Source organism: Artibeus jamaicensis, unplaced genomic scaffold (genome assembly GCF_021234435.1).
Source record: "Artibeus jamaicensis isolate MK-2021 breed Jamaican fruit bat unplaced genomic scaffold, CSHL_Jam_final scaffold_612, whole genome shotgun sequence".
NCBI classification, from domain to species: domain Eukaryota; kingdom Metazoa; phylum Chordata; class Mammalia; order Chiroptera; family Phyllostomidae; genus Artibeus; species Artibeus jamaicensis.
This window is the reverse complement of record NW_026522049.1, coordinates 283,301-298,269: the sequence shown is the minus strand read 5'-3', so window position 1 is coordinate 298,269 and position 14,969 is coordinate 283,301. Positions and strand designations below refer to the sequence as shown.

The 14,969-nt window shown below is 60.8% G+C and overlaps 2 protein-coding genes across 4 annotated transcripts in view; one reads left to right on the top strand and one right to left on the bottom strand.

The window, feature by feature from the left end:
• Positions 1-13: 13 nt before the first annotated feature.
• Positions 14-6,960, bottom strand: SH2D7 (SH2 domain containing 7). Its single transcript, XM_037155945.2, has 6 exons — positions 6,696-6,960; positions 5,616-5,705; positions 4,709-4,874; positions 4,212-4,424; positions 2,494-3,162; positions 14-1,178 (listed from the first exon to the last, which is right to left on the bottom strand). Exons 1-6 carry the CDS (start codon positions 6,869-6,871, stop codon positions 1,128-1,130), a joined length of 1,365 nt encoding a protein of 454 aa, XP_037011840.2. The 5' UTR covers positions 6,872-6,960; the 3' UTR covers positions 14-1,127.
• A 5,448-nt stretch (positions 6,961-12,408) lies between these two features.
• The window catches only part of TBC1D2B (TBC1 domain family member 2B), a 33,730-nt gene continuing 31,169 nt past the window's right edge, over positions 12,409-14,969 (top strand). For all 3 annotated transcript variants that reach the window (XM_037155903.2, XM_037155904.2, XM_037155902.2), the window contains exon 1: positions 12,409-12,804. In XM_037155903.2, the coding sequence (XP_037011798.2) occupies positions 12,478-12,804 (327 nt within the window). In that variant the 5' untranslated portion in view covers positions 12,409-12,477. The remainder of the gene's footprint in view (positions 12,805-14,969) is intronic.

The window sequence follows — 14,969 nt, the reverse complement described above, 5'->3', positions numbered from 1 at the left end:
GCCCCCTTATAAGCCTCCCCTTGGGCCCCCACCCTCCCCTGCACCCACTTTTCCTGCCTCAGAAATGTCCCCATGGGAGGGAAAGACAGAGCACCCAACGGGCTGGGGGGACTGACTTGACCACGTGCGGGAAACACATCCTGGTCACCAGGGCAAAGAGAAAGAAAGAGGAGATGTTAATGGCTGTGCAGTCCTGCCACAGCCCCACAGCTGGGCTGCAGCCTGTCCCCATCTCCCGACCTTCCCCACCTGAAGCCTTGGGAACCTGGTGAGTGCTGTGCGCACATCTTCGAACTGCTGCTAGTAAAGCCCTCAGCTGTCCCCCTGCCTGTGTCTGTGTCTGTCTGTCGGTGTCGGGACCTTGGCCCTCGTCCTGGGAGCCCGCCGCTCTTAGCGCTTCTCCCCTGGGCTAGGCCTGCCTCCCGATTCGGCGCCGACTCTTCTCTCAGGGCTGGAGCCAAGGTGCCTCGGTGCCCAAATCCTCAAGAGAGCCACACGCAGGACAGACGGACATCCGGTGAAAGATGTGTGCACCTCCTCCGTGACGGCCATCCTTCCGGTGACAATGTTGGGCACAGGCTGGCAGCCACACTCGGTCCTGACGGTGCCCCCCCAGGGTGCACGGGTTTCTCAGCGGGGGCGCTGCACGGCCACGAGGCCACCCAGGGGACAGTGCCCACCAGTGGGGACCAAACCTGCTCTGCCCAGGATGGGCGGGGAGGCCACCAGTCGGGTGCCTCCCATGCCTGTGGCAGTGGGCGGGAGCAGCAGGTGGACAGTCACCCTCAGGGAGGCGGGGACGTGGGTGGAACAGAAAAAAGGGTCCGAGGGGAGAGGGGCCCAGGCAGAGCCACCTGACCTGAGGGAGGTCCTGAGAGGCCAAGTGCCCGGTGCCCTGAGGCTCCTGGGAGGCCAAGGCCATCTGTTGAGCCTGGGTCTCAGGGGAGGAGCGTGAGTCCCCCTCCTCCGTTGGGGTGGGAGACCCCTCCCGCTGTGTCTCTGAGCCTGCTTCTGTCCCAGGCTGGGGCGGTCTGAGGGGCGCCTTTGGGCGAGTGAGAACCTCCTGGGGACCCCTGCAGGGCAGGGCACTGGGAGACCCACGGTGTGGGCTGCTGGGAGCCAGGCCGTCAGGGTCTGTGCTTCTTGTCCGCAAAGAACAGCTTCCGGAGCCTGTCAGGCTGCAAGGAGGGAGAGGATGCTGGAGCCCGGGGTCCCCGGGGTGCCCAGACCCCCAGCACTGATGTCCCAGGTGGCACAGGGTGGACTGCACATGGTGCCACCGGGGCCTTGTGGCCGGGGCAGCCCAGCCCTGGGTGTGGCTACCGTAGTTCTTGGGCCTGTTCCCTGGGCTGGATCTGCCCGCGGGCCCAGGGGAGGGAGGGCCTCCTGGCCACAGCCATGCCCCGAGGGAGGGGCTGGCCGAGCTTCCCTGAAGGAAGGCCTTCCAACTGGAGCAGGAGGTCAGGGGCTGTCCCCACACGGAGTGGACTCCGCCTGCTCATCAGCTCCGGGTGTAGGTGGGGGTGCTGGGGCCCAGGGCCGAGGAACCACCCCCCTCCTTTCTTATCAGAAGTGGTCCAAACAGCAGCTCTGCTCACGGAGGGACCTCAGGGCTGTGCCCTGAGCTGGTGCCGGCGCCTAACCCTGTCCTCTCGGCCAGCGGTTTTCAACCTAGGGCATTTCACCGCACAGAAACTAATTACTGAAGCTCTGCAGCACACCGGAAGATAGATTTTTTTGCTGATCTGACAAAGCTGGGTATAATTTTGACTCATTCACCCCGGATGGCTCTTGTTCTGCTGGCGGTTGTCATTTTTTTTACTCGAGGGAAAGGAGGTCAGTGCCCCCAACTAAACAGTCCCGTGTCACGTGGTTTAACCATTTCCGAGGCACAGCGGGTGAAAAATCGCTGCTCGGGTCAGCTGTCCCGCAAACAGCCTGAGGACCAGCGCCTCCTATAGGCGGGCAGTAGGAGTAACAGATACCCGTTCAATTTCATCTCGGATAGGGGATGAATGATTTGCAGTATTAGGAGCATACTCATGCTAAAATAAAATCCCTTGTTTAGAATTTGAATTAGCTGGGTAGCCCACCATGCGTCTCACTCAGCCTGGTGGCCTTTTCTTGCCGGGGAAACTCTTGCCCAAAGCCACATGGCCGGGGAATGGCTGAGCTGTGACGAGTCAGACATGGAGCCCTTTCTCCACCTCTTAAGGGGCTCAGAGACGCCTGAAGTGGCCAAGAGGGAGGGTCAGGGACCCTGGTGTGCTGTGAAGACCTCAGAAGGGCCTGGAAGCAGATATCTGACACCAAGTCTAACAGCAGCCTCCCCCACCACCTCCGGGCCCATGTGAGGGCTGGAAAGTTCTGGGTACCCATGGTGGAGGGGGTGGCCTGCCCTGCCCCTGCCCGAGGGCCACGGGTCCCGTGTACCACCAACTGCTCCCTGAAAACTGCCTGCCACTCCCCCCCCCCACCAGCCACAGAGCCCACCTTGTGTGTCTGTCTAGGCTCCTTGCTCTTGGCTGCCGGTGTGTGTGGGGGGGCATCACCAGGCTCCAGGAGCTCCGGGGCCGCCGAGACCCTGGCATAGGCACAGTCTGTGGTCCCGGACAGCCTGCCGCGGGGGAGACCGGCGCGAGGAAGCAGGAGCCTGGTGGGGCTGCCCCAGCAGACCGGCACCTCCTCGTAGGTGCTGCCGCCTTGGTCCGGCACGTCACCGGGCTCCTGCAGGAGCAGTGCATAGGTGTCCACAGCGCTGTCGGGGGAGCCGGGCCAAGCCCTGTGGCCGGGCCTCAGGGACTCCGGGCTCCAGGGGGCAGCTGAGGGTCCTCCAGGCTCAGAACGGGGGGGCAGGAGGAGGCCCCAGGAAGTGGGAGAGACGGCCGGGCCCTGGTCTGGGCTGCCCCCCGAGAGGGCCGGCCCCGGGCTGTCAGGCCCGTCCTGGCTTCCGTCTGAGAGTCTGCTCGGGGACCCCTTGCCAGGGGTGCCGGCCTGGCTGCCGGCTGGAGGTGGCCCATGCCTGCCGGCCACCTCTGTGCCCAGACCGAGCTGTGCCTGCTTCCTCTTCCTCAGTTCTGCATAAACGATGTTGGGGCCATCAAGGGGCTGGTCCGGATGGGAGGCACCCCTCCCAGGGAAGGGCGGCACCCCGGTGGGGGGCTGGGGAGAGAGGGACAGAGAACCTGTAAAGGATGCCACCGCCAAGAGGCCGATGGGTAAACCGAGGCATTCTCAGACCACCTGCGACCCCGACTTGGCCTCGGTTTACCTGACTCAGGTACAGGGCCGGTGGTATGAGTTCAGGACCCAGCCAGCAACCATGCAGGACTCTGAGGGGTCTTCACTCAAAGTCTGGGGTCACCAGCTGTCCCTACCACCCAAGCTCCTCCTGCCTCTGGGGTGGTCCCCTGCTCCCCGGGAACCCAGAACCTTCCGAATGCCCCCCAAATTAATCATTCGCCCCAGCTCGGTGCCGGGCTGTGTCTGGACTCAGTGGTCGTAGGTGAGAGGTGACAGTGCATCGCCCGTCACTGTGACGTGGCACTCGTCACCAGGCAACATGCTGTCTGGTCCCAGCCGGAAATGAGGAGGAACGAAGCAGGGTCACAGGGGACAGAGCCACCTGCGGGAAAGGGGGCGTTTGGACGGCCTGGGTGCCTGTGCCAGGAGGTGGCGTGGGAGCCGGAAGCGGGACGCACCGAGAGCGAAGCGGGCAGGCAGCGGCTGGGAGAGAGTTCCAGTCAGAGGGAGAGGAGGAGCAGAGGCGGGGACTCCAGAGGCTTGAGAGGAGGAGGTGGAGGCCCTGGGTGACCGGTGAGGAGCTGGGGAAGGTCTCAGCCTGCGCCGTGATCGCGGGGGCAAGAGGGGCCTCTGAGCCACCCCCCCGCCCCCTACACCCCTGCAGGCAGCTGTGGAAGAGCATCAGGGACGGTGCTACACCCCTACACCCCTCCCCCAGCCACAGTTACCGCAGACCCCAGCCGTCCTGTGCCCACTCTCTCAGGCAAGCCTCGTGGGAACCTCAGGAATGCAAACGAGGCTCCCAGAGATCAGACGCTGCCCCCACATCACCCAGCTAGACAGGCCAGGCCGAACAGGACGTGACCCAGTTTGGCTTGCCTTGCGCAGGCCATGCACGGCAGGGCAAGCCCCCCGGGGGTCCGCCGAGGGGCCTGTGTGTGGGCGCACCCGGAACCCAGAGTCCTCACCTCCACGCTCTGCTCCTTGGACACATTCTCGGGGCTCCTGTCCTTGGTCTTCTTCATGTGCAGGAAGGAGACCTGGGGCTTAGGAGGGGGTCGGGGGCCGCTGGCTTTGTCTGGGGCCCCCGTGGGGGGCGCCGTGGCAGGCGGGTCCTCCAGGCCCAGGTTGGTCTGCTGGAGGCCCAGAGTGATGGCGTCGTAGAGATCGCTGTCCTCCAGCTGGGGACAGTGGGCACAGCGGAGTGAGGTCTCACACCCGCCCAGACTCCAGCGCCTGCTGGAGACTGCTTGCTGGCTAGGGAGTGAAACGTGCTCGCCGGGTCGCCCGCGTGGGGAAGACACTGCCTCAGTCTCCCTTTTTCAAATGGGGGCTGTGACCCTCGGGGTGCGTGCCCCCGCGCAGCAGCAAATAGGGAAGGAAAGGCCGGTGGCCCCAAGGTGTGCACACCCCAGACCTGGGCAACCCACCCACCACCCTTACCCCAGGGCGGAGGGGTGCCTACCCGGGGGCAGGCTGCAGCCAGGGTCTCCCCAAAGGGCTCAAACTGCACCGCCTGGTAGTAGCACACGAGCTCAGACAGGCTGCTGTGGCTCTGAGTGTCCCCAGAGACCAGGTAGCGCCGGTTTCGGAGCTGGGTGATTACAAAATGCCGGCATCGGTCGCTGCCCCTGCAACACAGACAGGCTGGCCTGACCCCTCGGGCTCCAGGCGGCGCCTGCAGGGTTGGGGGCTAGGCTCCCGGGATGCCTAAAGGGGCCCGGGGAGGGCAGGACCGGGTGAGGTGGGGCGAGGGACGGACCCCGCTTGGTGCAAAATTTAAAGGGCACCACAAAACTCAATCATCAAGGCTTATAACCCACTATTTTAGAAGATGAAAATAGTGAGAAATGCAGGACAAACAAAATACCAAAGTCTTAAGAATGAGATCCGGCCCCGCATGAGGCAGCCTGGCCCACCCCACCATGGACCCTGCCCTGCCATAAAGGGGGGTCCAGCCCCCCCCACTGCACCCGCCCTCCTCCCAGGCATCCCTCCGAGGCAGCGGCCCTGCCGACACCTTGGTCTCCCACGCCCCTGGCCCTCTGCCCATGCAGTCCTGTCTATTGGAAACGCTTCCTAAACCCCAGGCAGACCTCCCTCTCTGCCTAGCAACTTGCTATTCTTCCTTCTATCCTGGGCTCAAGGTTCCCCTGTGAAGCCTTTCCCTGCCCTTGCCCTGTTACCCCCATGGCCAGCTGGGACTCCAGCGGGGCACGCAGCCAGTGCTGCTGAAGAAATGTCCCCCGAACACGGAGAGTGAGGGAGTGAGGCAGCCAGGGCCCAGGAAAGCCAGGCGGCTCGGGCCGGGGTGGGGGGGGTGGCCTCTGCTTACCTGCACAGCATTACCTGCACAGTGAGTCCTCCCTTACCTGTAGGACAAGATGTAGCCGGTGGCCCGGTCACTGAGGCGGATGAGGAAGGAGCCAAGAGCTTTGTCCCCGAGCAGCTGCTCCGCCTGCCTGGGCAGAGCACACGCCCTGAGCTGGGCTTGGGGGGTCTCTGCCCAGGGGGTGCGCCAGCACGGCGGCAGCCCCCCAGACCTCCGCACACTTGCTCAGCCCTTCCGCCCTTCTGGGGTCTGTCCAGGTCCAGCTCAGTGGCTCCGGGTTGGAGTCCTGAAGCCACATGTCCCCGGGCCAGCCCTGGGTACAGCCTCCCTGACCTGGCCACCCAGCAGAAGGGCTGTGCAGTGAGAAGGAATCCACGCGGATTCCAGGTCTGCGAGGTCCCTTCTCAGTGTGGGACGCGCTCTACGTGACAGTCCCTGTCCTGTCCTCCTCGTCAGCCCCAGGCCGCTGTGTCTGCGGCTAATTTCTAACTGGTGCCAAGTACTTCGCAGGCACGGTGGGAAATTCCGGCTGCCACCTGGTTTGGCAGCCGCAGGCCGGGGCGTGCCTGAGCCACGGACTCTCCTCGGTTGCGGAGTGCCTGCTGTATGCACGCCGGGCCAGCGACAGGGTTGGCAGTGTTCGGGGCAAGCGACAGAGCGAGAACTTCCGAGATAGTGCCAGCAGAGCATGCGAACCGAGGACCGGCCTCCCCGAGCCAGGAGGGCTGGCCAGACGGCTTGGAGGGCCAGCCCACTCAGAGTGCCAACCCCGCACCTTGGCGTTTACTCCTGGGGTAACTGTGCGCCCACAGGACAGTCCCCACTTCACCCGGGGCTGACGCTGCTGGACCTGCGTGCTCAGTGTCACGCCCTCTAGGTGCTCCTCAAGTCCTTCAGAGCTGGCCCGAACGCACCTGTTCCCAGAGCCCCTTCGAGTCCTAGTCTATATGCAGAGCAGGGGCCGGTGCCCCGGGGAACGGGGTGCTCCCCACTCTGTCCCCCTACCCACCGCCTCCCGGGGTCCCTGCCCAGCCCAGGGAGGGGGCAGGAGTCAGGCTCGTCCCACAGTTCCCGGACCACCTTCTCCGCCCCGAAGGGCTGCGGACAGGGGCAGCCTTACTTGCGGGTGATGAATCCGTGAAACCAGGGGGGCAGGGCTCCGTGGTGCAGAATGAGGGGGGCCTGCGTCTCCATGAACCACCTCAGGGCCAGCTCCTGCAGCTGGGTCACGGCCTGGCTGTCCCCCGCCTCCTCGGGCCCCCGGCCCCCACAGAGCTGCGTTGGGCTGCCCTCCATTCTGGCGAGTGCTGAGGCGGGGGCCCAGGCCCGAGCCCACACGCCTCTATATCTGCATGTGTGCGCCCGCTCATTTGCCTGGGCCCTCAAACGCCTCAACCGTCAGCAGCACACAGGAGCCCTATTGTCACCTCTGGGCTGGCTGGTGGCACTGGGGGGAGGGGCACCTCTACAGCCAGGGAGTGAGGGAGGCCATCCCTGACCCGCACACAGCAGGGACATTGCCCTGCTGGGCTTGGTCTCCTTCCCAAACGCCAGCCCTGACTGAAGTCCAGAGCAGGGCCACTGTCCACAGAACCTTGGACTTAAATTCTACATCCGGTTCCCTCGTGTAAGCCACTTGCATTTTGGTGAACTTTCGTGCTGATTAATTCCCCTTTCCTCTCAAGATCTTAAAGATTTTACTTATTGACTTTTAGAGAGAGAGGAGAGGAGGGAGGAAGAGAGGGAGAGAAACATCAATGTGTGGCTGCCTCTCACACGCCCCCTACTGGGAGACATGGCCCACAACACAGGCGTGCGCCCTGATTGGGAATCGAACCAGAGACCCTTGGGTTCGCAGACCAGCACCCAATCCACTGAGCTACACCAGCCAGGGCTCAAGATGTGTTTTCTAGACTCCTCTAGGGTCGTTATGGGGACGAAGCGTGGCAGCGTAATGGTTAAGAACGAGGGAACATCTATGTAAGTGCAAAGAAGACAGAACCACTCGAAATGGTAACACGCATGAGGCCGTCATAGCCCCCGGGGCGTCCCCGACTGGCCAGGCTGAGCAGCGGCCAGTGCGGTGATGTCCTGCCTGGATCCCGGTCTGAGGGGCGGGCGACATGGGTGCGTTCGCTTTGGGAAAGTTCATGGAGCCCCGTGCTCACGGTTTATGCACTTTTCTAGGCTCACGTTCCACTTCAAGAAAACAGTTCATTTCAAAAAATAATGGCTGTGCTACAGCCCTATTTCACTGGTTCTGATTCTGGCAGACCAGCTAAATGATGTCGAGCAGACAGCAGGTTTTCTGGGCTTCAGTGTCTTTGTCTCTGAAACAGGGACCACAGTGCCACCTGTTGTTAGGTCCTTAGTGTTGGGAATAACAACAGATTAGAATTGGCCGTTACCTTGATGATGAGGATGCTGAGGGTGATGAGGATGGTGTGGAACAATTCTGGGTCCTCCCCAGCCGGTAACCATTGTCATCATTACTGTCCACTGTCATTACACCGTGGTGCTCTCAGGTCACACACACCTGTGTGCGGCGGGTGTGGTTCAGCGGGAAGGCAGGGGCAAGAAGCGCCGGGACCTCAGCCTGGGCAGCACCTTCCCTGTCTGAGGGTCGTGATCCACACCTGGACCCCGGGGGACGTGGTGTCCCCCTGCCTCACGGGCGGATGGAGTGAAGTCCTGCAGGTCACCCTGTCAGCACAGGCTCACAGCAAGTGTTTCTGGAGGGCCAGCCTGGGTAAACGTCACTTTTATGGACAGTTAATGTCCGGCCTTGACAGGGAGGTGTGGACTCCAGCCCGGAGTCTCGGGAGGTGGCCATGCACCATGCAGTTGGTCCTTGGTTTTCCCGCCACAGATACGAGCCAGGCACACGCTGGGTCAGAACGGAAGTCCCGGTCCCAAGCTGGGAAGGACTGCGACCACCGCCCCCCCCCTCCCCGCATGGCTCAGCCACCAACACAAATGGCAGAGGTTTCCGTGTCCCGTGACAGCTGTTGAGGACATCTGGAGACATCGTTTTTGCTCGTGATTACCTCAAAATGACAGCCATTAGACCCCATGCTGGATCTTGTTATTGAACACGCAAAGAAACAGCACATCGTATCAGTATATCGCAAATATTTTGACAACCACCTTTCAGTATAATTTATTTTCCGCTGTGGTTCTCAGCATTTCATTTTGCACATTTGAAAACGCCATTCTGAGAAGTCCACGGCTTTCCCAGACACCAAGGTGGTCGACGGTGCAAAAGAGGCCGAGGGGCTGGGGTCAGACCCAGAGCCGGGCGGCTGCCAACACGAGGTCCTGGAAGTATTCAAATACAAAGAAATGCGCTGCTGTAATTTTCCAGTGACGTGTTCTCTTTCCACCTTCCTCTTAGGCCAGACGCTTTTAGGAACCTGGGCGTTTGCATAAGGAGACAAAGGTTTTGTGTACAGGATGGGAGGCAGAGCCCAGGACAACTTGGGACATGGGTGACGATTCTGAAATCAGGCAAATAAACAGGGGTTTAAATTTACCCTCAGAAGAAACGTAGGTGAGGGAGGGCAAAGCCCTGACCTGGGGCATCACGGGAGCTCCGTGAAGGGCGGGTGGGGTGACTCTCACACAGTGCTCTGCTTCCCACTGTTCAGCTCAACCATGTGGTCGCCCACAGTAGGGGGTGGCGGGCCCAGGGACTGGGGATCCAGGAACAGCCCCCGCCCTCCTCCACCCTGAGGTGCCTCGAGGTGTAGACAGAGGAGTTAAGAGGTTTCAGGCTCTGGGGCCCAATTAATGGGCTTAGGATTCCATGGCGTCTCTGTTCGTTTGTAAAAACAGGGAGGAGAGAGAGGACCCACCTGGCAGGGTTTTGGGAGCTGGGAGCGGATCCAGGCAGAACGGTGGCTGGGAGCCAGCGTGCACAGATGTCTGCCCAGCTCCAAGTCACCACCGGGCTGGGAAGTTTCAAGCATCCAAAGTCTCTGCCTGCCTCCTCCAAACTTTCTTGTCCTGGGTTCTCCTCCCTCAAGGCTATGCTTCTCCTTTAGGACCAATAGATGACTGTGGGTTGTCCATAAGGTACTCACTCTAAGGGTGCTCTGGCTGGCTCACCCTCAGACGAGGAAACCCAGGTGTCTCCAGAAAGCTGCTCACAGGCTGTGTCTCCGGGACTCTTTTGGTGTGTCCTCATGATGTCACTGAGTGAGCTGGTCCTGTCATCTCTACAGCGTGGCTGCTGGGGTGGGACAGCGATACCCAGCGAGGCCCCTTCCAGCCACCCACCCCGCAAAGCACAGCCTCTTCTGTGTTATTCACAGAACGAGGGCCAGGCACTGGGAACTTGACAAGGGCCTGCAACGCATGTCTGAGACCTGAAAACAAACCAAAACCAAAAAAAAACCCATACTAGTAATGGCTTCAAAATCTAAAACTACAAAAGTATAAAATCAGCCCAGGCTGGTGTGGCTCAACGGATTGAGCCCCACCTGCAAACCAAAGGGTCACCAGTTCAATTCCCAGTCTATGGCATATGCCTGGGGTGCGGGCCAGGTCCCCGATAGGGGGCGCTCGAGTGCAATCATACATTGCTGTTTCTCTCCCTTTCTCCTGCCCTTCCCCTCTCTCTAAAAAAGAAGTAAGATCTTTTAAAAAATTACAAAATCAGAATGAACAAATGTATAAGGAACTACCCATACAACATCATACGGCATCAGCTTCACGCAATGTTGGTAAAACTTCCATCATATCTGAAAATGGTCTGGCGGTCAGGTCCTCTTCCCAAGAACCCTGCAGTGTGCGGGGAAGGGGGGAAGTGCCCTGCCCACCCTCCACCCTCCAGCCCCCAGGGGCACCCAGGCCTCTACCTGTCCCAGCCCTAGTCCCCTGGTCCCCTGGGGGGGGGCTTGGTCAGCATGTCAGGTGCCTTTGCCCTAAGAAAGAGTCTCACGAGGTGTGCAGATTTGCCTGCAAATTTGGTAGGGAAATGAGGCCTCCTGAAGCTGCCCCCTGCACACACACACACACCCTCCCCCCAGCACATCTTGGCAGGGGGTCTCTTGGCCGGGCTCTCTCGGAAGCTCCACCCCCTGACTAGGCCAAGAGCTTCTCGCTGTCCAGGCCTTTTGTGGGCACCCCCAACGGCCAACAGAGCCAACGAGCAGGGCTGAGGCTGTTTGTGGACTGAGTGAGCCAGGCTACTGCACGTCGGGGCCTGGGACAAGTCCTTTGTACTCACTGTCTTGTGCAAGCCTCATAACAGCTCTAGGAAGTAAATGCTGTCTTTACGCCATTCTACAGGTGAGGAAACTGAGGCACAGGGAGGCCAGGGAATCACACAGACCCTCACTTATTTTGGAACCCTCCCCTGACCTCTAGAGCCCTGGGCACCCCCCTCCCCACCCATCCGTAAGGGTGGGAAGTGTGGAAACTTAGGTCAGTGCCAAAATTTCCCCTTTTCAGTAAACAGCAGCCACTTCCCTGGCTTGGCCACTTCCCTCTGGTCACTGGGTTTGCTACAGGGGCAGGCCCTCGGGCACCGAGCAGACCCACATTAGTCACAGCTGGGCTGTGTAAAGCTGGCCCCCGACCACAGGACACTGACATTTAACCCGAGAGGTCTCGGGGACTGTAACATGCCGAGGAGCCATCGAAGAAAGGTTCCAAGGAATTCAGAGCCACCAGAGGCAGCCCCCAAGTTTCCACATAGGAGGGCCTTGAGAGGGCATGACCTGGTCAGAAATAGTCAGGGGGCGGGGATGGAAGACTGAAGCTGCATTTTTTCAGCATTTTACATAAATCATAAAAATTACATAAACCATAAAAATCATTTATGATTGTGCAAACTGATGATGGGGTGGGAAGGAGATGAGATAAAGCCCCGTGGTGGAGACCCCTTCCATCTCAGGGCCCCAGGAGTGAGGGGTGAGACATTGCAGGATGGGTTCATGAGGTCACCAGCATTCCAGGGTGGCCTAGGAGAAGTGTGCGGATTGAGGAGGCATTAAACTTGGTCCTGGAAGCTGTATGAGGCTTCGGAAGGCTTGGGCCACTCTCCTCGTGCCAGCAGTGGGCAGTCCCATCCTCTCTACTTTGCTTTATTGTGAAACCACCCTAATTGTCCCTTGAGGTTTGTGCGAGTTCATAAGTTAATATCTGAAACACTGGCAAGTACTAAGGGCCATTTAAGTAGTAAATCTTATTCAAATGTCACCACAGCATTTACGCAACGGGGTCTATCTTCCGGTTTCCCGTGTGTCTTCTCTGCTCCTTCCTCGAAGGTCGTCTGGGGACACAATGGCGACCTGCAGTCTCCACACCTACACGCGGTGCGCAGAGCAGATGGCGCTCGCTCGGCGAGCGAACGTTTGTCGAAGTCAATGCAGACCTGAGGCCCAGAGAGGTGGGACGTGCGTCGGTTTTCATTCATGCATTCTATAAATATTTACCGAGCCCCCACCCACTTGGTGCCGGCAATAGGCTCTCACTTGTCCACTACCAGTCTGTGAGTCTGGCGGGGTTAGATGCTTACACAAACGCTTTTGTACCCACGGTGCCGGGAGGACACTCCACTGGGTTTCGAGCCCTGCACACTCCCGTGCACCCACACTCCTACACAGAAGTGCAATAGTGCTGCACAAGAGGGCAGGGAGGACTAGAGTGGCCCGCTGGAAGTAGCCTGCGGGGCTGCTACTGGTTTGGCCCATCCGGGGGCTTGGCGGGTGGGCGCAGGCGGACTACAAGTCCCAGGCGGCTCTGCGCGCGCAAGTCGTGGGCGTGGCGGGGGCGGGACTACAAGCCCCAGGCCGCTTTGCGTGCGTGGGCGGGGCGGGTAGGAGGGTGCGGCGGCGGCAGTGTCGGCGGCAACGCGGGCGAGCGCCCAGCTCGGCTACAGTGGCGCGCGGCGGGCGATGCCGGGGCCCGGGGCCCGCGCGGACGAGGGCGGCGGCAGCGAGGGCGCGGGGCTGGGGCGGGAGCCCGCGCGGCTGTGCGGCTACCTGCAGAAGCTGTCGGGCAAGGGCCCTCTGCGGTGTTACCGCAGCCGCTGGTTCGTGTTTGACGCGCGGCGTTGCTACCTCTACTACTTCAAGAGTCCGCAGGACGCGCTGCCGCTCGGCCACCTGGACATCGCCGACGCCTGCTTCAGCTACCAGGATCCCGACGAGGCGGCCGAGCCCGGCGCCGAGCCGCCCGCGCACTTCCAGGTGCACAGCGGGGGCGCCGTCACGGTGCTCAAGGTGGGAGCCCGCTCCGCAGCCCGCACCCTAGAGCCCGCTTCCTAGAACCCAGTCCCAGGCCAGCACCCTAGAGCCCGCTCCCCAGCCTGCACCTCAGAAGCACCCTCTCAGCCCGCACCCAAGACCCGCACCTCAGCCTAGAATCACCCCCGCCCCTTGGCCGACTCCCAGCCTCACGCGGGTCTGGCCATTGAACCCTCTCCTTCCATCTTCCTCTGAGGCCCGGGTGCCTTCGTTTCCCTCCTTCTACCCCCCAACTCTGTCCCCGTGTTCCATCTCATGCCCTTTACCCTGTGGCCACGGTCCTCTGACCTCCCTGGCCGAGCTCTGCGTTCCCACATCCCTGGTGTGTCCTGCGCCCCCCTCCCCGTAGCGCAAAACTGCAGGCTTGTTGACCTTGGCCGAGTGATCCCACATCCCTGTGCCTCAGCTGTCTTCCCAGGACTGGGAGGAACAGCAGTGGAATCCGTGTGACTGCTGGGTGAGTGTTCCTGCCATCAGTGTCTTGCTCAGAGTGGGCAGGGACCCCCAGTGGAGGTCACACAGCCAGCGCCCGCCAATCTGTTTTCGTGCTGGTTATTTTGGCTGGAAGTTGGGACCGGACAACTTCCACCAGCATGAGGTCTTCCTGGTTGTCGGAAGGAAGGAGGTGTGGGAGATAATGCAGAAATGTGGGCTGAAGTCTACAGGCCATAGGCCGCAGTCGGGTGCAGAGGCCTCCCTGGCCTTGGGGGGCCTCCCCATCACTGAGCTCGGGGCCCCAGCTCTGGCCTCTCCTGCCCCTGCTGCCTGCCTGGTAGTGGATGCCTCCGCCCTCACTCCCCTTTCTCATTTCTCTTGCATGTTGTAAGCTGGGCTTTCCCCCAGAGCAGCAGGGCTGGGCTGGGACGAATGACAACTTTCTGGAAAGCAGGCCAAGTGCAGCGCAGAGTAAGCTGTGCCTGCTTACGCCCGGGCCTTGTGAGCCCAGCACTGTTCCCGGACCCCCTGGAGCCACGGCAGCTGGGACTGCCTCCCAGGGTGTTGCTGCAGCCCCACACCCCGTCCCTGAGTGGCTGCAGACAGCCTGTTTCTGCAGAGGAAGCCACGCAGGGTTGAAGTTCAGGGTTGCAGTTCTTCCGCAGCTTCCTTAGAAAGCGCTTGTATGAACTCAGGCACGGCCCCAGCGAGGCTGCGTGAAGCTGGGCATGCCAAAGAAAGAGGCTTGTCCTCACCTCACACGGACCCTCCCTGTTCAACAGTGCGCTGTGGGCTGGTTGGTGCAAAGGGTAAAGAGCCTCCAGAGTCAGATTTTCTTGGATTACTTTGGAGCCTGCTCTCGGGTTTTCTGTTTAAAGTTTTTTGAGTAGCAGAGTTGCCTACGTAACCGGGGCTGTGGGTGCAGTGTGGGGAGCTTGGTGTTAGAGCGGCAGGAGCTGGAACCTCCCGCCTGAGCCTGCCTCGAGCATGTGTTGGTGAGGTCATCCCAGCGTCCTCTGCTGGCAGAGAGGGGGGATCTTGCCTCACCCTCAGGTGGCCCGAGGGGCTCTGGTGGATGTTGTGGGAAGGGGCTGGCGGGGAGCAGACACTACCAGGCAGCCGTGGGAAACTGTAGTAGGGTCAGGGCCACGCACATGCTGTCTTCACGTCATGGAACATGAGGCAGCAGGTGCACATGAAGGACTCACACAGGTAAACTTGGCAAGGAGGACGTACTTACTGAGGGGCTGCATGCAGAAGGGCGCCAGTTCTGCAGCAATTCGGAGATTGTGCAAATGTCTCTGGCGTTCGCGTTCGGTTGGCGGGAGACCTGCGTGTGGGGATGGGCCCTGGGCCTGGGCGGTGGTTCCTGCTCAGGAAATAAGGGCGTGTGCGTGGGGACGGGTGCCTGGAGGCTGCCACTATATTTCTAGGACTGGGTGGTGGGCACCCCAGTGTTCATGACGTTATTTGGTCCATGTTAGTGTATCCAGAATATTTCTTCCAAAAAAAATTTTTTTTGTAGCCCTGGCTGGTGTGGCTCAGTGGATTGAGCGTGGGCCTGTGAACCAGAGGATCGAGGTTCAATTCCCAGTCAGGGCACATGCCTGGGTTGCAGGCCAGTTCCCAGCAGGGGACACACGAGTGGCAACCATACATTGATATTTCTCTCCTTCCCTCCTTCCCTTTCCCTCTAAAAATAAATA

Excerpts from the sequence above, each read along its gene's own strand:
- SH2D7 (XM_037155945.2), bottom strand. The coding sequence starts at position 6,871 with ATGGAGGGCAGCCCAACGCAGCTCTGTGGGGGCCGGGGGCCCGAGGAG. Across the intron at positions 4,425-4,708 it reads TGGCTGCAGCCTGCCCCCGG|CTGGAGGACAGCGATCTCTA; the intron begins GTAGGCACCCCT and ends CACTGTCCCCAG. Across the intron at positions 1,179-2,493 it reads AGCCTAGACAGACACACAAG|CCTGACAGGCTCCGGAAGCT; the intron begins GTGGGCTCTGTG and ends CCCTCCTTGCAG.